Below are 26,614 nucleotides of genomic sequence, written 5' to 3'. Positions count from 1 at the left end.
ACAAAGGTATTAACTGACAGCCCTGGATTTCAGTGTCAGAACAGCTGTGTGTCAACAGCTGGTGAATTTTCAGTGGGACCAGCGTTCTCCTTTACATCCATGGATTTCTGGATCAGGGGGGTTCTACTGGGGACTTGAGCCAGGCCACTTCCATCATGTGACTGTACCATCTTTAGCTCTGACTCCCAAGGTTGTCCCCCAATTTTCCTCCACTCTGTGAAGTCCCTTTTGGAGAGGGAACAGGTTCTTGTTTTGGCTACACTTGCCGCCATTCACTTCTTTAAGCAGCATCTGACTCTCCTGGTATCCCACCTGGGACTCTGCCAGGAGCAGCTTGTCCCTAGTTCCTTTACTGGAGCGAAGCTAGAGAACCGTGAGTGGAGGCTGGTCTGGGGTCCCGGAGGGCACCAGGTTCAGGCCCTGGGGGCCCCTATGGATGTGGAGGAGAGAGAGCCTCTGAGCAGGCTTGGGCTGTGGACATGGCCAGATTCCTGGTGAAGTGGTCGTTTCTTTGTTTATCCTTCAGTCCTTTCTTTAAGAAGAAAGTTTATAACCTGTTCCTGAAGAATTCAGCCATATGAGGGGAAAAGAGATTAGAGGGATGTTAGTCTCGGCTCTTTGATTTGCAAGTGGCAGAAACAAAGCTGGCAGGAGCATGAGCCCCCGGAGGACAATGAGGTAGCCCACAAAATGGCAGAGCATTGGGAGCCCCAGCAGCCCTGGGGTCTCTGGTTGGGTCAGGCAGCACAGGAGCTCCTCGGTCTCCAGTCCCAGAGTCAGGAACAGGCATCTGGATGATTATGAGCAGGGTTCACCCTCTCACATTTCTCCTTGTGGCAGGAACGTGGCCGTCAGCATCTCTCCCCCCACCAGCTGGGGTGTAGGTCTGTCTGTACTGTGAGCTCATCACGTATTTGCCCAGGGAACAGGTAAAGGACCCTTGTTGCTCACAAGGCTCCTAGTTCTGGACTCGGTGGCTGACACGTCTTCTCTCTTCACGTTTCATGCCTCTGATCCCATCTGGTCCTTGTCTTCACCAGGATGGTCCTCGTCACTACAGCAGCTTCCTGTCCTCACCAAGGTACTTGTTCGTAATAGTTTGGAGGTTCTAGTCCAGACCCACTGAATCAGAGTTTCTAGGATGAAGGACCTGGAAAACTTCACCCCTGGTGACCTTTATGGTCAATGGATTAGTCCACCTCAACCTTATCTTACTTTTTTTAGAGGTCCAGCTCATGGTGACTGCTGTTGCTAATGCCAAAGGCTCCTTTGGGAACACCGTTTGGAGAATCTTCACATAGAAAAGTCCCTGTTCTTCACAGCTCAGACCCTGCTTCCTCTGTGACACCTTCACCACTAGACTTTGCCCTCTCTTTTCCCTGCCCACCATACACCCAACACGCCCTAGCTTGCCCCTCTGAGCACTCCATACCTCTGTCATTGACTTCTCTACATCTCTTACCTACCATCCCAGGTTGAGTTCCTCAGAGATGGACGTTGTTTTTAACCCTCAGCACTGGGCCATGTGCCTGGTATCTGGTGTGCATTTACTAAAACATCACTTGAATGAACATGGTCTAAAAGGTACCAACTTCATGATCAGCAAATTAAACATTACTTGATAGGCTGTTATTTATGCTTCCTGCAGATACGGATTTCTGTCTTTTTTAAAAGAAGCAACTCGGGGCACCTGGGTGGCTCAGTGGGTTAAGGCCTCTGCCTTCGGCTCAGGTCATGATCCCAGTGTCCTGGGATCGAGCCCCGCATCAGGCTCTCTGCTCAGCAGGGAGCCTGCTTCCTCCTCTCTCTCTGCCTGCCTCTCTGCCTACTTGTGATCTCTGTCTGCCAAATAAGTAAATGTTAAATAAATAAATAAATAAAAGAAGCAACTCATTAATCTTCAGTATTCAGTTTTACCAACACATGAAAGGCCTAGGAGAACAGCTACGTACATTTCAGGGCAATTTGACTTATTATCTGCAATTTCTGTTAGAAGCCATCATGCCGTGAGACATGGCCTATAGTACCACAAACTAATGAAGTCTTGCACATGTATGTTGATTTCTCTCTTATTTTATCTGTGCAGTAATTTTACAAGGAACATGAGGATTTTGTACAAGTTATACATAATGGGTTTTTTTCCTCCTATAGGTTATAATAAAGAACCCACTTGCGAGAGAGGGCACAGTTGTCCTGGGCATTTAAAAAAAAAAAAAAAAGGAAAAAAGTGTCCCCAAGCTGAACACAACAAACACAAGCCCCCCAAACCCCACAGCTTCTCTTTCACACCCATATCCCTGAGTCATCGCTGTGTGGTTTTACTTGGATGCAGACATCTAAGACATGTTCACGATGCCGGAGGGTTGGTGGTGCTTACATAAATTAATCCAGAATATGTAATTGGCCAAGCCTGATTCATCTGTCACAACTCTGCCTGGAGAAAAATGTACATGAATTTTGAAAGAAGTGTGAGCACTGCTTTTTCTGAGCCTCTGAAATTCTCCTTTGAAATAACAAAATTCTCTCATTTCCTTATCTATGGGTTTGGCTTCCATGACTCAGTAGAGATTTCAAAGTGCTTTCCAAGCACAAAGCCGTCCCTCGATTTGTTCTCAAGTTCAGGTGGCAAAGCAACTTTTGCAGGAAAACAAAAAACAAAAACCACCACCAAAGCTGCTTAAAGCCTCTCAAACGCTCCAGGAAGCAAATTGAGCCATTAACACACAAGAGTCAAACTCATCCTTGGATTACTCACGTATGCACTGTGGCTTTGTTGGACAGAAGTAAAACACAAGTCTGATTTGGAGACCGTCCATGATTAGAACAGAAATTAATTTCACAGTGAAGCTACAAGTTTCAGTCTTCAAGCAAATATGAGAACCTTTTTTTTTTTTCAAAGATTTTATTTACTTATTTGACAGACAGAGATCACAAGTAGGTAGAGAGGCAGGCACAGAGAGGGGGGGAAGCAAGCTACCTGCCAAGCAGAGAGCCCGATGCGGGGCTCGATCCCAGGACCCTGAGATCATGACCTGAGTCGAAGGTAGAGGCTTAAACCACTGAGCCACCCAGGCGCCCCTGTGAGAACCTTTTGTCATCAAACTGAATGACAATCTTTCCAGGGACTTTATTTCTTGTATGTTGGATTTTTCTGCTATGACTTTGAGCTCTCTTTCTACAAGAGAAGAGCGAATGTTTGCTGACTTCCCTGTAAGGATGGGCAGAGTCCAGGCAATCGAGGAGGGCTCAAGGGGCTTACGAAACTCCATGTCAGCTATTCATATTTTCTTGATCACTTTTTATGTTTAGGTAAAAATGCTTTTTTTCTGAGTTTCCGTGGAAAGATTGCCCACTAAAGGTTTTCCCATATTTTTTTTTAGCAACCTCTCTTCCCATCCCAAAATACAGACACAACCAATGTAGAAGCATGGAAAAACCCAAGAAGTATGACAGATCTAAGGTAATTTTACAGTGATGGTGGAGGTAGGCTTGATTGTAAGAGGGGATGAGTCTGAATTCGTGAAAAAATTGAATTATACTCTAAAAGAACGTTCTATCACTTTAAAGAACAGAATGCTTTCCTTAACTCATTTAATTTTTTTCTCTTATCCCATTTTAAAACAAGATTAATAAAAAACCCCAAAACCCAAAACCTGCTCTTATTGGTGACAATACTTAAGGGTCCTTGTCCTCTAAATGAGTGGCCTCTAGAGGCATGTGGTCCTGAAAACACCCTAGTACAGGTCCTATTTTGCTATTGACAAGTATTTTTATATCTAAACCTTACTTTATTTAAATGACTAATTTAGTACCATGCAATAATTTGCACGTGCCTGTTGATTAACTATTAACAGAACTCTGTGCCCAGTTACAAATTAGGCATACATTTTTGCTAGATTACTCACCTGAGAATTCTCTCGAGTTTTTTTTTTTAAGATTTTATTTATTTATTTGACACAGAGAGAGAGTGAGAGAGAGAGCACAAGCACAGGGAGCAGTAATCAAGCAGGCAGAGGGAGAGGGAGAAACAGAATCCTGCTGAGCAAGGAGCCTGATGTGGGGCTCGATCTCAGGACCCCGGGATCATGACCTGAGCTGAAAGCGGACGCTTAACCAACTGAGCCACCCAGAGGCTCCTGTGTGAACTAATTCTTGATGTTAATGTGCATTTCTTACTCTGTTGTGACTTTAGGAAATATGAAATTTAACTATGCTGAAATCAAAAGCAACAGCAATCTAAACGGCTGACACTCTATAGCTTAATTTTTAAAAGTTATGTATGTTGTCTATCATAAAATGGAAGATACACATTGGCCCACAGCTACATATTCTATTCTACTTTTAAAAACTCATGTTAAAAGGAGAAACACATTGCAAGATTAATCTCCCTCTGTCAGAGCGATAGAACTCACAACAACAAAAAAATGTAAACACAAAATCTCATTTATTTTTGTCTGAAGCACAAAGGAGCTCACTCAGCACATGAACAGGGAAGCAAATCACACAAATACTGAGTAAAAATGTCCTCATGAATACACACATACATGTCCTTAAGAGCAGCAGTCCGGAGTTTGACATATAATGTAAGGTGGTTTTTGATAGAGAATGCTTTCTGACAGGCTCCTGAACAGGAAATAAACAGGCAACTCAGTGCCCCATGACGTCTGTTCCCCGTGGACGCTGAAAGCGAGTTCCATCACTGGTCTCTCAAGTTTTGCATTTCAGTAAATTTGGACTAGATTTACTGACTAACCCCTCAGCTCTCAATCTCTCACCTTTGGGACTGTGGGCGGGAAAGGGAGAGGCTGGGTGTGAAAATATGCATGGGGTTCAATGCTAGGGCTTTCCAGTAGTGTCTGTTCATCTGTGTACTTCTTCACACACTTTCCTTTACAGACACTGAAAAGGGTCAGGGCCCAAAATCATACCGAAAGGGGCTAGGTAGATCTGAGGTTGCAAATATCTCTTCTAAGACTCACCAAAAAAAAAAAAAAAAAAAACAACACTTAAAAATTCATAACAACCAAATTAAATCAAATCAAATTAAATCAAATTTAATTTGAGAATTATTTCAAGACATTGCCGTGACACATTTCTTAGTCTACCTTTTAAAAACTCAGAACGCTCCTTTTAGACATGCGAATGTGTCCAGCAGCATCAACAACCTTAAAAAATGGACAACAAAGAAAAGATGTCCACTAGGGTACAAAAGCACCCAGGTCTGGGTATCTTCCGTGTACGCACAAGGTAGAACTGATACAATATGCCTTCCAGCTTGCCTTGAAAGCTTTCCATATGTCTAGTTCTGAGGTGAAAAGATTAAAAATAGAAGAGTCTGGAAGGGAATGAAGATTCAGAATACATTGCTGGATCTCACATCCACCATGTTACCTCTGTGACATCCCAGCTGTAGTTGCCAACAGGGACACTCCAGGGCTCAAGAGCAGCTAAGCATAACAGGAAAGTTTGCAACCACTTTCCTCCCTTTGCTATGCAGAATTCTCAGGGAAGTGAAAAAAAGATTCCATGGGGTTCAGTGCTCACAATAGTAACTTAGAAAGACTTCCTCCTGGCATGAAGGTAGCTGGGTCCAAGATATTCTCTTGGATTCTAGAACCTTCGACAATGAAATCAGAGAAAGAACCAAAGAAGGGAGCAGATTCTTAGTCTCAGGTTACGATTACCAGGACAACCTCTCAGTCCTAATCCCATGTTTCATTCCCTTTTAGAAATTCAATTCACCTTAGCCCATCAGCCCGCTTTTGTGTTCTGTTGTAGAAAATATCTTGTAGATGTAGGACTGCCAGCACTATTAACTCTGTTTTTACCTGTTACAGTGTATTCCATTAACAAATGCCATAAAACCCGAGGCAACCTGTACAGGGCGAGGTGGGGGGCTGATAAGAAGCCTTCATTCTTTCTTTCCTGTCAGAGAGCAAAATATTCGAACATAAAGTGACAAATAGGGTTGGCTTGAAAAAACGCCTCTCCACAATTCAGAAAGTCAAGCCACATGAGGCCAAGCTAACATTTCTAGGTGTAGAGGCTCTGACCACATGTACGGCCAATGCCTGCCATATTGCACAAAGCCTACGCCGCATTCAGGACCACTGCGCCGGGACCCATGAAAACACAGAAGTTCTAAGAGATGCAGGGAGAGCGAACTACACGTAAACATTTCAACATATCCTATTTTTACCAGAAAAGATAGGTCTTAACATACTCCCAGGGCTAAATGGAATGTTTGACAGACTGGTTGTAGATGGCCACTCTTCTTGCTGCTGAGGTCACACCTGTTTATATACAGAATCCTTCTTGGAGGTGAAAGCTGGTGCTGGACATCAACACGTACCTCCTTAAGAAGGTACAAGTGTAGGATCTTGCAAAGGCTGGGAATGTAGCTGCTGCCTATGAGAGGATCTTACACATCTAATCCAAATTCTTAAGCCCATTCCTGTGGGTTAGACACCAGGGAACCATGTTCCTTTGGCCCCTGGAAGCTGAATTTATGGAGTCACTTAATATCCCACAACACAAACTGCTCCTATGTCAAATTGTATGTCAACTGTATTCAAGAAAGAGAAATTCTTTAAAAGAGAAATTCTTTAAAAAATGAAAATAAGACCAAAATTGTGTTCCATCATTAGATGTTGTGTGTACGCAATCAAATCTAAAAGTGTTTCCACCGGGAAAAACAGAAAACACAACGTGGGCAAATGACTGCTGATTTAGCACAACTAATCGAGGATCAAATTTATAGTACAAGAGGGGGAATTTTGTTCTTAGGTCTGTAAGTACAGAGTTAGCTATATTCTCTTCTATTCTCTACTCTAAGGTAAATTATAAGGAGTCACACTTAAGTCCTAGGTGGGAGTGTGAAGATACAGTAAGAAAATCTATTCCTTTTCCACATTGGTTCATAGTATTTGAAATTAAATGAGAAAACTGTAGTATTTAAATGACCTTCACATCAGTACTTCTTCAGAGTTTATTTAAAAAATTTGATTTTAATTGTAGGTTATGAAAAAGCACACTGTACTGGAAAGCATAAAAATACTCTTTGTTTTGTGTAATGTTCCTAGATGTCTAGTGCAGGTTAGTCCTATTACTATAAACCTTAAATGGGGCATGTACTTTCATTATCCTAAAATTCGAATGTCCCCAAAATCATTAGGAATTAAAAAGACAACAGGATAAAATGGAAAAATCCAGTGCTTTCAGTAAGCAGGGTTTAAAGATTTTTAATAATGTATTTAACTGAGTTTGTCTTTCATTTTAAAGTTCTACCAGATTGAGATCTGAGGATGAAATTTCAGCAACCACGGCATACCTCTTAGGGAGACCCCATCATTGCTGTGAAACCCTTTTAGTATTGGTAGCTCCTTACTGCCCAGCACGTGACCCAGTTTATGAAGACTCCAGTCTACACTACAGTGGAGTATGGAATTTGTTTCTTTTCAAATAACGCTGAAGCAATAATAGCATCACACATTTATACATTAAGGTGATTTTAAAGTACACAAAAATACCACTATTTGTACCCTGTAGTTATATGAATAATATTCCTAAGAGACTTTAAATCTTTAACACCCAACCTCTGTCAAATACTCTGCAGCACAGAACTATATGAAGAAAGCATGTAGCATTCAATTTCTGACATTTCATCCCCAAAGAAGGCAAAGTACAACAATAACACGTCTCTGAAATGCAAATTCCATTAAGTGCAAACTTCAGAACACAAGGTCAATCTAGAAACACATTTTAAAATTCAACAAGTTCTCCTCTGAAATTAATTAATTTCCTCTGAAATTAATATGCTCAGTACATAATTTTCAATCATAATCTGAAGTGATTTTCCAATGCATGTTCATAGTCTAACTTTTTCTCCCTCATAAAAATATATTTACTAGTTCATTTTCCATTTTCTGATTTTTCACATTTATTAGCTCAACATATCTAGCCTTACAGGAATACCTTTTCTCTCCACATTTCCAAATATGAAATCAATTTGACTTAAATCTCACAATAAGAACCCCACCATGAATAACATTCCCTTATATTTGAGCTTAAAGTAAATCCAAACAGCTCAAAAGGGAGAGATTTTGAATCCTCCCAACCGGAGGGCTGGGAATTAGCACGACCTCCTTCAAACGATTTGTCAAGTGAGTACTGTAACTAGACACAGAAAGATAGAGTCATCCCAAGAACAAGATACTATTTTTGGACTTTCTAACTCAGCCTGGGCACCAGGGAGATGCAGAACCACGTGATCCCAGGAGAATTCGTAGAGGCCGAGGGTCTTACACCGAGCTTGAAAAGGGGACGACCTGTTTTCCGCCCACATAAACCTCCTCAATATTTCGGTCATCTCCTGAAAGAAAAATGAAGGAATCATTCATAAAGTGTTTTTTTTTTTAAAGATTTTATTTATTTATTTGACAGAGATCACAAGTAGGCAGAGAGGCAGGCAGAGAGAGAGGGAGGAGGAAGAAGGCTTCCCGCTGAGCAGAGGGCCTGATGCGGGGCTCAATCCCAGGACCCTGAGATCATGACCCGAGCCGAAGGCAGAGGCTTAACCCACTGAGCCACCCAGGCGTCCCTCATAGAGTGTTTTTATGTCAAAAGGTATTTTTTAAAAAGATTTATTGATTTGAGACAGAGAGAGAGTATGTGAGTGTTGGGGGAGAAGAAGGGCAGAGAAGGGAGAGAAGCAGATGCCCCACTGAGTGTGGAGCCCGACTTGGGGCTCAATGCCATGACCAAGCAGAGATCATGACCTGAGCTGGAACCAAGAGTCCCGTGGCCAGCGGACTGAGCCACCCAGGCACTCCTATGTCAGTAAGTATTTTAATTGCCACAGGGAGGGATTTAAAAACAAATACCACTTCTAAGAGGGAAAATACAAAAGCTACATTTTTTTCCTCTCGGACTGTTCATAATCTGGACAAGGGGACATGACCAAGACAAGGGGCTCCATCGAACTGGAGGATTAGGGTCTGAATTCTGCACCGAAGGCAGAAATGACAGAAAGTTGAGTTCACTTTCCGCGGGCAGCCCTGTCAGCTGGAGTGGTTTGCATTTCCAGCCCTGGCGGTAAAGGAAATGCTTATCTTTACAGGCCAGAATCATCCTCAGCATGGGGAGCTGGAGGGCGTCCAGGAACGGAGCTCTAGAAACGGCACCTGCATCTCACCTCAAGTTCACCCAGGACTCAGAGCTCCCCAGACCAAGCGGGAGGCAAAGTAGAATCTTCCGTACTATTTATTTCTCTCAGTGAACGGAATCAAATGTGAGTACACTTTAAAACGAAACAAAACAAAACACACACACACCAAACATGGGTGGTGAGACTCCACCACAAACTTATCATAAATAGAACATGGTAGGGAGGACTGGGGCGGGTGTTCAGAGTGAACGGGGAGCAAGGGACCCGACGGCCTCTTCCCTGCACCTGCCATTCCTCAGCTTTGGATTTATCTTCCAGAGGAACACAGGCATTTCAGATAATGCCCTGAAATGGGCTTTGATGCTGAGGAGTGTTAAAATAATAAATGAAATGGTCACGCATAGAGTTTAACCTATGGGGCCAAACATGCAGGGAGCCATACCCAAGAAAGACCAGGAAAGATTTTATTTAGCACAGAGACATATATCCACCTACCTAGATAGAGGAACTTCTGGATTACAGCCTAAAATGCAAAATGAAGTAATAATAAGAAAAAATATTCTGTGCATTTAGAAGAGTAAATTCACAGTCAACAGGGGTTGGTAAAGCGCAGACATACAAATTTATTTCTCAGAGGCAAAATCTACTTCCGTTAATGAAAAAGAAATGGACTTATTATAGTCAAATAGATTCAAATATACAAATATATTCAAAATACAAGTTTTTGTCAGTACCATTATTCTTAATAATACATTGACAAATTGAAAAGGATCTACTTTCCCTTTTAAGATTCCCCTGTATTCCCTTAAAATGTTTCCATTTCTATTTTTTTTTTTTCCTCCAGGGAAGATATGGTGACTACTTCATGAAAAAGATGCCTTTTGACGAAATTTGTTTTACTTACTTCAGATGTATCACCAGCCAGATCCCCAGAAAATAAGTCAATGGGAGAGTCAGATGCTTTGGGGTTGATCAGGAGGGCATCGAATTCCTTGCCCACTTCAAAGTTTCCAATCTCTTTATCCAGCCCCAGGGCTACAGAGTGGAATAAATTAGTAAACAGTCAGTATTTGGAGCCATCAGATGGTGAAAATGTCCCCATTTGCAAGGACAGAGTCTGTCCTTGCAGACTATCACTAGAAAAAAACTATCTTAATGGGAAGCAGAGAAGCTCTCATTCTAAGAAATCCTAAAACATTGACACACAGGAAGCAGAAGAAGCATGTGGAAAGCAAAATCTGAGAATAAAAACAGGTCCCCTCATCACCACGATCTCTAATTCAGATGTGTCTGTCTGTTTCAGCTCTATTAGCGCCCTTCACAGTCCAGCTGGCCTATGATTTCCATTCATCCCTCTAAGAAACATGGCGATTGACATAATGTCTTCTTTTCCCTTCCTATTCTCCCCCCACACTCCAACTCTTGCCCTTTTTGTTCTGTGAAACAGCTGACGGGATCTATTTTCATGGCAGTGAAGTGAACCTCAAATAAATAAAATAAGCATCCTTTTGCATCTTCGTCAGTGCAGGCCTGTCCATCCTAAGTTCCTTCGTTTAAATCCTCTGAATGGAGAAAATTGACTTCTGAAAGTAAGTATGTCCTCCTAACTCAAGAGTGCCAATGCTTTGGAAAGCAGACCAATTTCTTGGTAACCTCAAGGACTTTCTGGTTGCCAGGGAAGAATGGTTTTCTAAAATAGGTCAGTACTATCTATTGACTTGATCCATCTCGTAACGAGAATTCACGTTCCATGAATATCGGATGTCAAGGAGGAACATCTGTCATTTTTATGATTTAGTTTCAGAAGATGGGAGTAGTTGGCTTTCCGAGTCAATAAAGATATTAAATCTAAAGCTCCTTAAAGCCTGTAATCTGAGTGCACACTGAGCTACCCAAAGGGAGCGCGCACAGACAAAGGCCAGCTGGAGGGCACCACTGTTTATTTGAATTTTTGCACGTGTTGGTTGAATTCTGTCCCATCAAGATAGAGTCCGATGTGAAAATATTGGATCAGGTACCTCCATTAGACACAATCTGGTACATTCTCTTTCTCTGTATGGATATCCAGCAGACTTTTTGGCAGTTCCCTAAGCACTGATTAAGAAACCCTTCTTGTTCTTAAAAGATTTAAAGGGTAACTCTTTTATTCTCAGAAAAGAACAAGATTTTATAGCTAAAGAACTCTTATAGGCAGACAGGGGTGCAAAAGTAATTAGAAAATGTTAAAGGCAGTTAGGTGACTCCTACTAACTGTGTGGGAAGGACCGAATGTAGTAGAAAAATCATTGGAAATTCTCTCCTCCTTTGCCAATTACAATCTTTCTGCCTTTGATAAAGAAGCTTAACAAAATAGAAGTTTTAATGACTGTATTCAACATAAAATTATTGTGTGTTTAATAGGTCAGATGACCAGCTTCATTTGCCAGAGTTTTGATGGTACGTATATATATAAACTGAGTAGATAGTTCAGACCTGAAGGTCAGGCATGTGCTAACCAAAAAAAGGCACAACTGCTTTAACAAATTTGTAAATTGGTCTAAATTCAGATTATTACAGAGAGGCCCGGGAGGGCTGGTAAGCCGTTCAGACGCATTTCAGGAAACGCAGTCTCGCTGCCTTTGGAGCACATGTGCCTGTGAAGGGGATTTATGCACATCTTGGTCTTGAGAGTGAAGGGAAAGGCTGTGACAAGCTGGGGAGGTGCCGCCATTTAAACAGTGATCCAGTCATCTCATGTCACTCAGAGTCTCACAGAGACACGCACTTAGGAGAAGAAATTCCATCACAGTAAGCGCGGGGCCCAGAAAATAGATCTAAAAGCTACACAACAAGATAGACATGATTTGGTAAGCACCCCATGCCAGCTTGATCTCGTACAGGATCCGGATGAAGCACCTCGCAGAGAGCCTAGAATACAGAAGGCACTTAAGTACAGTCCACTGGCACCATGAAAATCAGACGGTGGGCCAACAATACCAACAGGGATGGGGAATTCTAAAAAATGGATGATTTAAAACTTGGAACTTTAGAAAACAAAATCATAAGACTTAAGAAAATGCAAAGAGCATGACCTCTGCTTGTTTTCCCTGAAATGTTCTTTATGGCATTCATCATAGCCCAGAATATCCAAAGAGCCAGAAGGTTTCTCTTCCCAGGACACTCTCAGCTTCTATCATCCTCCATTTTCTAAGACCCTGGGTATCTTTCATAAATCTCTCTCTATATCTACACTGTCCCTGTTTCGATGTTTTCATTTCCCAATAGCTACCTGAGTTTCATGCTGCGTTCACCATGCTCCATCCAGATCACACTAAAATATGGAAGTGACTAAAAGCGATACAATTACCAATTTCTTTTTTTCCTAAAAATAGGGTTACAGGTGAGAACTGGAAAAAGCTGATAAACAGTCTTTATATATCAATCAATTACACTTTTACATCTTTTTCCTTTTAAAGAGTTTTGGGTAATTAGTGTCCTTAAATATATCAACAAAATGCAGAGTTGAAGTTGGGATTTCCAGAGGAAAGGTAGGAACCTGCACTCTGGCACCAGATTTTCTGGATTCAAATCAGGGCACTCTGTAGCTTGACAACCGTGTACGCCTGGCTCAGGTGCCTCGCTGGTCGGAGGAAATTAGCAGCGGTCGTGAGGTTGAAGTCACAACACAGCATGACGCACAGTGCCTCTTACCTGGTAAGAGTGAAGTCTGGGCTATTATTTTACTATTATTATGAATATCATTACTCTCATCCCTCAGGCCAATAGAGAACATGTTACTCGGCTCAGTGGGAAAAAGCTGATGATTTTCAAAAACTCACCCACATGCGACCATGGCAAATATCCGTCAAAGCATTAATATAATCGTGTGTTGAACATGTCCTCTGCCAAAGACAGGGGATTTGCTGAAGAAAGGATACCTCCACCACATGTCTGAACATTACCCACTAAATTTGGAGTATGGTACATGAGACGCAACATTGGGGTATGAATATGGGGTGCCTGCTGATGCCACTCTCGTGAGCCTTCATACCGTTTCCAAGGACACAGACTGGCGCAGTTATATGCTGCTCAAGAAAGAGACAAAATGGTCATTACCTTGGCTGCCTCCAAGCGTAGCTAGTCTGAAGACCTCTTTGAGGGTAAGGCTTTTCTCGTTGATCTTATTAATTAGAAGGATATTGGAAACCATCACTGCTCTTCTGATCGCATCCAGCATGGAGGCTGAATAACCACCAGCCACATCTACGGTAGATGAAATAAAGCCACAAGAGTAACCTCATTCGATAAATGGAATATTAGGTGTATGACATTGGTTTGGGGGTTTTAGTGACTGATACTCTGTCTGGAATATACTTCCAAGAAAAGATCTTATCTAGACACAGAACAGACACAGACTAACAGTTGAAAGAATTCAAAACCTGCAATTAGTATCAAATGCATATCAAATGTATTCATTTCCTAGGGTCCCTACAAAAAATTACTACTGATGTGGCAGCTTAAAATAGTAGAAATCTATTATTTCACAGTTTTGGAGGACAGAAGTGTTAAATGCAAGTGCTGGCAAGGCTGTGATCCCTACAGAGCTTCTAGGGAGGACTCCTTCCTTGCTGCTTTCAGTTTCTGGAGGCTCCTGCAACGGTTCCTTGGCTTACCGCAATATGATACCAGTACAACATCTGCTCCTGCCTTCAAATGGCCTTCTTCTCTGTCTTTATGTGTCATTCATTTTCTCTTATAAGATATTAGTCATTGCATCTAGGGCCTACCCTAATTCAGAAAGACTTCATCTTTAAATTTCTACCTTAATTGTAACTGCAAAGAACTTTATTCCAAATAAGGTCACATTTTGTTCAGTAGACATCTTTGGGGACAAGGAGTGACAGTTCAACCCAGTGCAATGCCCAAATGGCTAATAAAGCTAAGAGAAGAAACTCTATCTGGATAGTCCCTGCACTCTCACAGAAATATGCCTGAATAGTTATGAAGATAATTTGAATAACATGAGACTTAAAACAAGCTCACAGTTCTATGCCCTTAGAAACTCATCCTAGGGGTGCCTAGGCTTTAAAGCCTCTGCCTTCGGCTCAGGTCATGATCCCAGGGTCCTGGGATGGAGTCCCGCATCAGGTTCTCTGCTCAGCAGGGAACCTGCTTCCTCCTCTGCCTGCTTCTCTGCCTACTTGTGATCTCTGTCTGTCAAATAAATAAATAAAATCTTTAAAAAAAACAAACAAACCTCATCCTAGCTCTATTCTAATACAGATGAGAACTTTGGGAATTAAAAGCTACTTCTTTATGATAATTTTTCAGGGAGAGCTTTTAGAGGGAATTGTGTTTATATTTGTTGTTGTTGTTTATTGACTTTATTGAGAGCAGTTTAAGGCTCACAGCCAGCTAACTTTTTTTTTTTCCTGCTCACTTTTTTAAGGTATTACTTTAATACTGTATATATGCTCTCAAGATACATTTTTGATTTTTGCTTTCATTTTTTAAACTCTTTTACAACTTTTTATGTCTTATTTCTAGTTTAACTGACCTCCCTGATATGCTGTTGTCCCTTCATTTCCCTAGACCTTGGCCCATTGTTTTGTCTCATAACTCACTGAATGCTGTACATTTTCAAGTAATTTTTTCCAAGAGTTCATGGGGAGCATATTTTCCAAGACTTTGTATATTGGAGAATTTTGTTGCCTTTGCAAATAAAGGAGGATCTCGTCCAATATAATATCCTTGGGTAACAATGATTTGGCTCTAAACTCTTTCTTGATCTTGCTATTTTTCATGCCAGCAAAAACACCCGAAACCAAACTGGTTTTTAATTGTTTTATTGATAACTGACTTTTTTCTCTGCCTTACCGTTTTCAGATTTTTTTTTCCTTTTTCTTTGTAATTCCAGTATCTTACCAATCAGTTACGATTTAGCGTGGAACAGGGTAAGTTCTTTGAATATGATACATAGTTCTATCTTAAGCCTGGAAAAGATTTATCCTTCACAACTTCTGTTCAATTTGCTCTGGGTCCCGGGTCAGGAAAACCCCCCGTGTTGTTGTTATTCTTTCTCTGCTCCATGTGGATCATTCTCAAACACCCCCTTTGATCTTTGATCGATGTTGTTTTCCACATCATTGATTTAATTTTCTGCAATAGTTCTACTCATAGCTTCCTACACTGTTTGTTATAATTATAATTAAGACAACATAAAATGCATAGAACTCAGGTGTCTAGTTCGACGAATGCTAACAATTATACTAGCCATTTAACTACCTTTCAGAAAGACAAGATGTTAAACATTTCCATCACTCCAGCAAGCTCTCTCTCAGTCCTTTCCAGTCATTTGCACTCCCTGCCCCCATCCCCAATCCTTGCAACCACTTTCTGATTTCTATCAACATAATGTTAGCTCCACTGGTCCCTAGGTTTCATGCATATGGAAACATACAGCATGTGCTCTTTTGTGCCTGGCTTTTTCCACTTAACAAAATATTTGTGGATTTACCTTTGTTTCACATAGATCAGTGGTTTCTACTTTCTTGAATGCTGAGCAGCATTCCACTCTAAGAATACACCACAGTTTGCTTATCCATTCCCCAGGCCATGGGATTTTGGATTGTTTCCTGCTTGGGGCTATTACAAATACAGCTGGTATATACATTCGTGTACGACTCTTTCTGCAAACATATGTGCTCATTTCTCTAGGGTAAATACCCCAAAATGGAATTACTGGGTCATTTGTCGATGTATATTTAACTTTATAGGAAATAGCCAAACAGTTTTCCAAAGTGGTGGTTGTTGGGTCCATGGTCAAAGGAGCGAGACTGATACAAAGCGAAAGTCAAGCAAAGCTTTATTTCGCGCCAAGCATCGAGAATCAAACTGACCAGCCAGGGACGTCTCTTGCAAAGAGGCGACCCCTCCCTGCCTCCCAGACTAACTTTTATAGAGCAAAGGCCATGCGGTTGGGCCGGGCCACACTCAGGTGGCCAATGAGATTGTAACACACAGAGAAAGCTGCACAGTCATGCTAGGTCCCACACGGGTGGCCAACTGAATTACAGTTCACCCCATAGTAGCTATTTGAACTAGCCTATCACCTTGGTCAGAATTGGTGCCCAAAAGGTGCCCAAAAGGCAGGGCCCACACTCCTTGGTAGCTAGGGAGACAGTATGCGCGCTCTATTGATCGGATGTCTCCACCTGACCCGACTCATCCCTGCATTCCTGCATTCGGGGCGTTATCTCCACCTGACCTGACCCACCCTTGTATTTGGGCTTTGTTACCTGGGACTGGTTTCCCAGACTTGCTTTTAAGTAAGTTCTTCTGCGGGGGCAGGGTCAATTTAAGTTTTACTGCATAAACAACAAAATGGCTGTTCAACCGGGGTGGGGCTGCTCCGGCTGAATAGGCCCTTAAAGTTGTAAAATTTACCCTCCCTCCAGTCATGTAGGATTGTCTACTGCTCCTCACTCTTATTTTCCCCCCAGTTTTCTTCTTTCATTTAAAACATTTCTTTTTCCATCACAACTTGTGGTCTTTTCATAGTACCATGTCTTCTTGTACTCCAAGGATGATGGCAATTTCCTGAGATTTTTCTTCTAAATCCTGAGGTAGGTCAGTTTCAGAGATAAGATCATCTTCTCATTGGTTTTTTTGTTTTTATTTTTCAGAGACAGCATGCGCACGTGCGCACGAGTCGGGGGGAGGGCAGCGGAAGAGGGAGACAGAGAATCTTAAGCAGCTTCCATACCCAGTGTGGAGCCTGATGTGGGCCTCGATGCCAGGAGCCTGAGATCATGACCTGAACTGAAATCAAGAGTTGGATCCACCCAGGCACACCTCATTCTTTTTGATATGACTTTCTCTGATTTTGCAATACTTTTGTTAAGCTTCATGTGAGTTTCTCCTATCTAATAATTGAGAAAGTCCAGATCTGCCTCTTCTTGTTGTAGACAGGGTGAACAAACCACTTTTGGACCTACTCCCGGCCCATAGTATAGGGTTAAATGATCTTCTGAAGCCTACAGGAGACAGGCAGGTTGATATTTAAAGGTCATGTTTCCAAAAGAGTGGAATGCAGTGGGACTATTGCAATAGAAACCATGTAAAATGCAGCAGCATTCTCCCAGTTCATAAGTGAATATGTCATATTTAATCAAATCTTTGGTCAATACACCAACATTGCTCCTTCCCTTTAAACCAATCTTGATTGACTAGTGCAATGTGTCAAGTATGTGCTAATAACCATTTTGTATGCACTTTTTTCTCATTAAGCCTCAAAATAAGCTTATAAGATAGACATAGTTATAACTATTGTTATTGTTACAGAAATTAGAGAAATGAAGTCTTAGAAAATTAAGGAAATTTGCTCAAAGTCTTACAGCTAATAAGTGACAAAACTTTACCTAAACATTTTACCCACCACTATACAACCCAAAGTCAGGAACTGGAAGTCATGTCATGAACTTAAGTCAGGGAGACAAAATCCTAGAAAACTGGAAAGAAATACCTACCTGATTTTTGGCTATCTACAAGATTTCTCATTAATAGACTAGTGTGTAACAAAAGTTCTTGGCCATGTTTTTTCTTATTCATTAAAGCTTTTCTCTGATGATAAAATAACTACCTTAACACCTGTGACTATATCCAAGTATTACCATGGTCTCAATGATTGGCGTCTTACATGAGAATTTTTTAAAAATCATAATTCTTTTGACTTACATAAAATTGGAGTGAACATCTAATCTAGCACACCTCCTTAAAAATATTAATAAGTCAGGGCGCCTGGGTGGCTCAGGGGGTTAAAGCCTCTGCCTTCAGCTCAGGTCATGATCCCAGGGTCCTGGGATTGAGTCCCGCATCGGGCTCTCTGCTCAAGAGGGAGCCTGCTTCCCCCTCTCTCTCTGCCTGCCTCTCTGCCTACTTATGATCTCTCCCTCTGTCAAATAAAGAAATAAAATCTTTAAAAAAATATTAATAAGTCACTTCATTTTATTGTATATCTTCCCGACATTGCTGGTATAAAATAAACTGACGTGTGAGTTATTGCAGGAAATGATGACAACCATCTTCACCATTATGCAAACATCCCAATGCTCTTAAGTATCAGGAAGGTAAATGCATCAAGAATGAAAATAAATCCTTGTGCCCCATACCCATTTAAAAAAATTTTTTTTAGTTATTCATACACAGAAATAAAATGTTCACAGGGGATATGCCTACGCATTTGGGCCTGTCTCATACTTTCAAAGTGAGCAGCACTGCACACAGTCAGGAAAAACAATTAAAATGTATTGTGAGAAAAAAAAAAGGCACCACTAATTCATCAGCCACCTAGGATGTCCTTCATCCCAGCAAACAACAGACTGCCTGTGGGAGTTGGAATCTCATTTTGTTAAACACTGATCAAAAGCAAAGCAAGTTCTTAATATATCTCCAAATTCTCAATGCTGGCATAGACCGAATCTCTGCTCCCTATGGCAAGGTCAAATAATTTTCTTTTGAGATGGTATCTGTAATGACAGAGTTACGGAAAACTAAGACCATACGAATCCAAACCATCAAAACCTAGCCAGAGGGACCAAACGAAAGGTGAAAAAAATCAAGGAGTTAAACAACAACAAAACCAAAAACAATAAAGCGCTACAACACCTTAGAAGGACTTACCCTTTGTCAAGCAATCCCTGATGGCCCTCAGGAGGTTAGCATCATCAAAACCTCTCCCTTTCCATATAGTTTCTTACTGCTGCCATCCCACTGTTTTATTAGCTCGAGATAGGACTACCAGATAAGAAAACTAATTCTTTAAACTGTTACCTGGAAATTAGTCACATCATAAAGTTAGGGTCAACCACTTTGCCCAAGTCCAAATGGCGAACTACTGACCTGTACCCAGCCCTATTTTCACTTCATGTTTCAAGACTTCGAGCACATTGAGAAAGCCGCTGCTGAGTCTGTAGAAAGAGGAAATAGTCAGGACAAGGAGACGCATGTGCTTCCAACAAAAAAAGGACACCAACAATAATGATGGTGATTTCACTAAAATTGTGTTTCCCGTCATAACAGCTCTCATGTTGACACAAACACATTAGTCAAATCAGATCATCTGAGTCCCGAAGTAAAAAAACAATCATAAAGGAGCTCTGCTTATTGGGTTGAGGTTAATCTCAGGAGGGTATAAAGCAGCAAGAAACAGAAGGAAAATGGGATCATTTGTAAGGAAAAATAAATGAAGGAATTCAATCTTGCTGTTCATGCAAAAATCTACTGGTCCTCAGTGTTTTTTGTTTTTGTTTTCGTTTTTAATAAACTCATCCTTCTATGTTCAAAAGTACAAATTGCAAAACATTGTCTTTCCTCTGTGTCTGGGATACTTTGTTACCCTGAATGAGTAGTGACTTGCGAAATCAAAGAAGGAGGGTACTACTGGGAAAGGGGGTGCAGGCTGATGAGTCAGGACCTAACAGTTCACAGGCTGCAGCTGAGGACCGCAGCAGCTAGGAGAGAAGGTTCCAGACTGAATTCCGGACATTATGACCCTGAGCTTACTAGATGTGCTGCCTTTCTATAGAAACAAAGGAAAACCAAAGCGTTTCTTAGAAGTCTGAGAAGAGGCAAAGGTCACAGTGGTCTCCTTGAAGATGCACGTAACTACCACTGTCAAATCCCCAGTGCCCGTGCAATAAATCAAAGTTGTTGGAGAAAGTATAGCAGTGACCATCTAAACAGAAACGTACCCATAAGGAAATTGAACCTCCAACCTCAATTTGCAAAACTGGATCATATTTTAATTTAGATATTGTGTAACTAACCCCGGAAATGTTAAATCCTTTCCCTGTCTGGCCCCCAGACTGTAATTATGGTCACTAGCCATACATAGGCCAGATTCCCTGTCATGTGTGACCACTTAATGTCTGAAAATCAGAAGGCTCTGGAACCTCTCAAAAACACACCAGAAACATAGCTCTGTGGCTCTTATGTCTTTCCTATACTTCTATCTGACATACATCTCTTTTTGCTGGCCAACTCCCTATACTTCCAACTGCCAGCACCTCCGACTCTACCTCGGGGCTCCTTCCCCATCACAGAGCCTGCTCTGCCCTTGTTCCGGGAAGGTCAGCAGTTTTAGGGAATTCATACCTCTTCACTTCACCCAGCAGCCCTCCACAAATAACTGATAGGTGTGTGGGAATAACTACCCCCACTTCCTTACCCCGAGGGCAGAATGACTTTGAGGTCTGTTTTGTACATTGGTCCCCTGAAGTTTCTGGAAGAATTAAACTCCAGGAGCCCACAGTGGTAAGCTGCTTGATGACGTGCTCTTACTGACTCCCTTGCCTTTTCTGTCTTACCCACGGAAATCCTGGGATCACCTCCACATAAACTACTTGTACACGAATTGTCTCATGGTCCGCTTCTGCAAGAACTCAAAATAACAGAGGATACAAAGTAACCCTCAAAAAACCTGAAACCTAGCAGAAGCGAAATACGTTTGCTGAATGAATACATGAATGATCCATCTCAACCTGCTTCCAAGTGGGAGGAACTCTATTCTGAATCAACGAGCACCGGAAGTGAGATCCTTTCTGTATCGAATCCTGGAGCATGGGTTCTTAACCTAGCATCCACAGATCAGTATCATGGGATCTATGAATCCCCTGAAAGGAGATGTAATGTTTCTCTATCCGTGAGCTTTTTTCTGAAAATACAGACCATCATTTCCATCTGATTCACAGATCTATGACCTCTCAAAGGGTTGAAAACGAGTTATAAATAAAGCTTTGTATTCCAAGGAATTACAACAGGACACGGTCCCTCCTGTGTGAACTGGTGTGCTGTTGGATCTGGCAGCACGGTACACACTGTCGGACACTAGCTCGCGGCAGCATTGCACCTTCTCCTGACCTCAGAGCATGCAAAGTAATGGGAAGTCAGTACTCTCTCCCTGGAACACCTGGCCGGCATATGCGTTCTTGGGGTCCTTAGTTGCAAACCCTGAAATGCTGGAGGTTTTGAACTCTTTCTGTTGTATTTCCTATTGTCCCATTTTGTGCAAACGCAGAAATTTTAAGAGATGCTGTGTTCTTCAAATGCATACTCTGCAAAAACTGTCCTCTACTGAGTGCTCTTTCTCCCCCACTGAGGCAGAGGTTGGCCTCGGTGCATCTATCTGGTTCCTGTCCCAATTAAACAGAACTCTCAAAGGGGGACCCTGGAGGCAGGGCTGAGAAAACCGGAGGTATCCAGGCCGCTAATTCGCAACCCAAACACTCACCATTGACCGACCGAGGATTGTCTACTTACGATAAGTTAGAGTTGGGGCAATGGGCGATAGCTGCTCCCCGCTCCTTGAACACCTGTAGCTCTTCTGCTGAAAGGTAGCAGCCGTGCGCCATCACTGTCTGGAGAGAAGAGCGTCCTGTGTGGAGTCTGCCACTTAAAAAATGTTTCCCTTAGTCTTGACTCCCAGCAAGATGTCACAGGTGCAGACTGAAGCTGTGACTTATCTGTGAGCCTCTTCCCAAGAGCACTTACGATTACTTGTATGTTGAAAATCCCTGTGTACAAGTTACCCCTCCCAAAAGGCCTAAAAAATAACAAGGGTCCAGGTGATCTACAGGCTGGGATATCCATCCAGCTCAAAGATACATTGTTGCCTTCAGGCATGCTACTTTATTTCCTAATTCTACATGGTGAGCAGCTGGTGGGGCTGTGTTTGCTCCTATCTTAATCAGAACTTTCTAGAAGTAAGCTTTTCTTTGTCAGCACATGGAAGCTGTGGGCGTAATCCTGGAAAGAGTTGTTCTCATTTCTGCTCCTAGTGAAATACAGGCGCCGATGCTCTTGATACACAAAAGCAAATAATCTTTAATTATCTATATTTTAGGTATTTTTTTAATTGGAATATAGTTGACACAACCAAATAAACTGTTTTATCACCCATATTTACATTTTCACAAAAATTAGGAAATATAATATTTTATATGCATTAATTTGGAAGATGAAGTTGTTCTAAGAAGGCAGGCACTGCCCACATATGACACTTCTCTGTTTAGTCCTGATGGTATTTGTGGGTTTTCCTGAATAGGATTTAAGTCTTTCTTGTGGTATACATACAGTGTAGTATTACTCAGCAATAACAAAACATGAGATCATGCCACTTGCAACAACATGGATGGACCTTGTGGGCCTTATGCTAAGTTATTAGGCTAAGTGAAATAAGTCAGAGAAAGACAAATACCACATGATTTCACTTATATGTGGAATCTAAAACAAAGAAAAATTAACAAGCAAACAGAATCAGATCTGTAAACACGGAAAACAAACGGATGCAGAAGGGAAGGTGTGGGGGGATGTGCAAAATGGGTGAAGGGGAGCGGAAGACATGGGATTCCGGTGATGGAATGAATATGTTATGGGACCAAAAGGCACAGCCTAGGAAATAGTCAATGGTGATAGGTTGTACGGTGACAGATGGTAGCGAACTTGTCATGAGCATAGCATAACATAGAAAAGTTGAGTCACTATGTTGTACACTGGAAACTCATGTACCATTGTGTGTCAACTCTACTCAAATGAAAATAATTAAAATTGAAAAAAAAGGCTTTACTCTTCAAAATTCTTCTTCCTTCAGCACAAAACCTATTTCTAATAGCTTTCTCCTTTGGGAGGCACAGTTCAGTGACCAAAGAATTATTAATAAAATAAAATTTTCCTGGAGCACCTGGGTGGCTCAGTGGGTTAAAGCTTCTACCTTCGGCTCAGGTCATGATCCCAGGGTCCTGGGATGGAGCCCCGCATCAGGCTCTCTGCACAGCAGGGAGCTGCTTCCCCCTCTCTCTCTGCCTGCCTCTCTGCCTACTTGTGATCCTGTCAAATAAATAAATAAAATCTTAAAAACTAAATAAGTAAACAAATAAAATTTTCCCACGCTCTGTGCAAATAAAATTAACATGCAAATGGCAGGTTGATTTATTAATCACATGGAAATATATGTAGAGAAGGCTGAAAATTACAGTGTAGCATTTAAAAGATCTATGTAGAGTATTAACCTTTCAAATGAGTCATATTCAGCTCTCCCTTCACAGTCCCGAAGAATTTATTTGCTGCAGTAGGTTCAACTCTCCTCGCAGTTTGTACAAGTCACTGAAGGCCGAGGCCCAAGGCCAATGAGTATATTGTTGTAACGAAGAATCTCCCCACTCTATTAATTTTAATTAATGTGAAATTATTTAATGATGAAAGTATTATAAACTCATTTTTTTAAAGCATTACCACAGTGTCTAAAAATAAAAACTAACTAGTCCTGTTTTCTCCCTCTTGTAGATCACATTTAATAGTCAATGTTTGTATTCCAGATAATTTTTTTTTTAAGAGACAGAGAGAGGGGGAAAGAGTGCGTAAGTGGGGAGGAGCAGAGGGAAAAGGGGAGGCAGAATCCCAAGCAGGCTTCACACTCAGCACAGAGCCGGAGGCGGGGCTTGATCCCAGGACCCTGAGACCAGGACCTGAGCCCGAATCAATAGTCAGATGCTTGACCAACGGAGCCACCCAGCACCCCAGATACTATTTTCTAAGTGAGCATGTAACCACACATCTATACCCACACAGCAAACAATACCCTGTAAACATTCTTCCTTGTAAGCCCGTATACTTCACTCTCCTGAATGCTGGATAAAATTTTAATTACGGATGTTCTGTAAACTAAACAATCCCCCACTGATAGACACTTCCTAGCTTCCACATGAGTTAACATTCCTATTCATATTCCTTACAGAACGGATCCTTAGAAATGCATCTGCTAACTCAAGGGAATGCGCATTTACATTCTAACGGATACTAACAAAAATGTCCTTGGACCAAGTGACAAGCCCACCCTCAAAGAAGCCTTGAGAGTTATTTACTGGGATGAAACTGTAGGCCGATTTTCAACTGTGCACCCACGCATGCGCATCCTCTGGGCTTTAATCTAGTTTGGGAAATGCACACATATTGGAAAAATCTGAGGATTACCATTGAGATTTATTTATTATTTCATTTTGTTTCCCGCTGCCCCCAAATACTGAGATTTACTGAGATTTTAAAACGTAGATAAAGACCCCCTCCTTGACACTGATTATGTCATGATATGCAACGTACCTTGTTTGTCAGAAGATTGTTCCTATCGTACACATCTGTGTAGTTTTTATAATCTTGAAATAAGTTCTTCACAGCTTCAACTTCACTGACAGTTTCACTTATATGGCTCTACAAGAAAAGAGGTAATATTTTCAATTTTCTAATGTGAAGTACCATTAGAAATTATACTTCCTACCCCAAAAATGATATGGATGGTGTCTACTTGCAAGGTAACACAACAAAGATGCTACGTGGGTTTTACTGAAAACAATTATATGTATTATATATAATACCACATCTATATGAAAAAGAAACTATGAATGTGAACATGATAATTACATGAATATGTAATGTTCTAGCCCTAACCTTAACCCAGGTTACATTCTTTCTATAGCTAGTGGGAATAAAAATAAAAAGTACTTGAAGAGAGTACTTGAACCTAGCTATTTGTGGGAACTTGCCTCTTCCCATTTGGCCATTTAAGAAAAGAGTTTCGCGGCCATAAAAGGACAGATAGCATGGTTCACTCATAAGAAACCTGGAATTTGAACAAGGAGAGCTAAATGTTAGGCCAAGTTCTGAGCCTGGTTATGGGTCTTAGGGTGAGTCACTTCTTTCCTTTGGGTCTTTATATTCTCATGTCTCAAATATAAGGGTTGGTTTAAAGGAGTAATTTTCTAAACTCTTTCAGCTTTGAGTATGTTATCCATATAGAAATTTACAGAAATCCAATATGTAAAAGGCATAAACAGGTTTCCTCTCAGGAAGAAGCAAAGACTGGGACTTTAGAGCCCTGTCCTCTTTCTGTCCCCTTCATCTGCCTCCAGAATGAGTTCTTTACAGAAAATGGTTTAGAAAACAGCAGCTGGACAACCCTGCCGTCACCAAAAAAGGAGCCCATAAACATCCACGCCCAGTCAAAACAAATGAGTCCTGGCTCCCACACCAACCTTTCCTGAGGGCACCATAAGGCCTCAGAGGGCAGAAAGTACTTTGGAGACACGACACTTAAGCGTAACCACCCCACACCCTTGCCTGAAACAAAAATCCTTCCAGACCAACTGGTAATGAGTACATATAATGGGAAAAAACTCATGAGCAAGTTGCCGCTTCCAAGAACGGCAATGCCATTTCCTCTTCTCCATGACGTAAAGTGTGCGCCAAAGAAATCAGAGAAAAAACAGTAATGTCCTAAACACAGAGTGTTCCACCTAGAGGGTGAGTTCCGTGCTCGCCTGGAGGGAATCTAGACCACTGAAGAAATGCACGGGCATCTGAAGAGAACAAAGGACAGCCAGATGATTCTTTTCACTTTGATAAATTTGAGCCAATGTAGGCACACATGCTTACACCCCCAGCACTCGATTTTGTTTTGTGTTCACGGAGTTCTGGACACACAGTCTCCAAACATGGCACCAGGGCACAATGCATAGTTTCAGCTGAAGAAAAATAACTGAAGGTCATTCTGACCTTCCCCCACCCTTCCTCCCTGAAACAGATCATAAAGCTGTTATGTGAGGGGGGACCACCCTATCCTTGAAGGAAAGGAGCAGCCTTATCTCCCAAGACAAAGGGATGCCCCAAAGAATCCAAACAACTATATTCCTCCATGACTGGGCACTTGTCACCAAACCTAACCTACAAATGCTCCTATCTCTTTCTTTGGGTCTTCATTCCCTTATGAAGGCTTCTTATCATGTAAAACTTTTATTAAATACATTTGTATGCTTTTCTCCTATCATCTTTGTCAAGTTAGTGTTCAGACCCAGCCAGGGACTCTAAGTAAGTCAGGGAAAACTTTTTCCTCCCCTATGACTGTGTGGGATCGAATAAAAAATACAAATGTTGGGACGTCTGGGTGGCTCAGCCGGTTAGACGTCTGCCTTCTGCTCAGGTCATGGTCCTATGGTGCTGGGATCGAGTCCCGCATCAGGTTCCCTGCTTGGCAGGGAGCCTGCTTCTCCCTCTCCCTCTGCCTGCTCTGCCTGCTATTCCCCCTGCTTGTGTTCTCTCTCTGAGAAATAGATAAAGTCTTACCAAAAAAACACAACAAATGTCACAGTACCCCCAAAAGGGGGAGGGGATGGTGAGAAAAGTTAATGAGCCCCAACAAAATAAATCTTATCAAGAAAACAAAACAAAATACCCTCCATCGTGATAAAGAATCAATGTGTTGCCTTTCCCCTAACGTGCCCTTTGTTGTAAGATAGTCAACTCTTAAGAGGGAAAATTTTAGTGCAGTCCATCATGAAGCTTGGGTGGGAAAAGGGGAGCCTGCAACTCCCAATTTTAACCCAGCTGGAAGCTTTAAAAAGTGTTTCAGTCCCAAATCGCAAC

The 26,614-nt window shown here is 41.6% G+C and overlaps 1 protein-coding gene across 1 annotated transcript in view; it reads right to left on the bottom strand.

The window, feature by feature from the left end:
- Positions 1-6,976: 6,976 nt before the first annotated feature.
- Positions 6,977-26,614, bottom strand: part of GDA (guanine deaminase) — a 72,747-nt gene continuing 53,109 nt past the window's right edge. The window contains exons 8-14 of the mRNA XM_080820710.1: positions 24,299-24,406; positions 21,464-21,561; positions 19,046-19,113; positions 13,262-13,408; positions 10,071-10,201; positions 9,662-9,689; positions 6,977-8,371 (exon numbers count right to left, since the gene is read on the bottom strand). Coding sequence (XP_080676836.1) covers positions 8,301-8,371; positions 9,662-9,689; positions 10,071-10,201; positions 13,262-13,408; positions 19,046-19,113; positions 21,464-21,561; positions 24,299-24,406 — 651 coding nt within the window. The 3' untranslated portion in view covers positions 6,977-8,300. The remainder of the gene's footprint in view (positions 8,372-9,661; positions 9,690-10,070; positions 10,202-13,261; positions 13,409-19,045; positions 19,114-21,463; positions 21,562-24,298; positions 24,407-26,614) is intronic.

This window comes from Martes martes, assembly GCF_963455335.1.
Source record: "Martes martes genome assembly, chromosome: 12".
Lineage (NCBI taxonomy): Eukaryota > Metazoa > Chordata > Mammalia > Carnivora > Mustelidae > Martes > Martes martes.
This window is presented reverse-complemented; position numbering and strand designations above follow the sequence as displayed.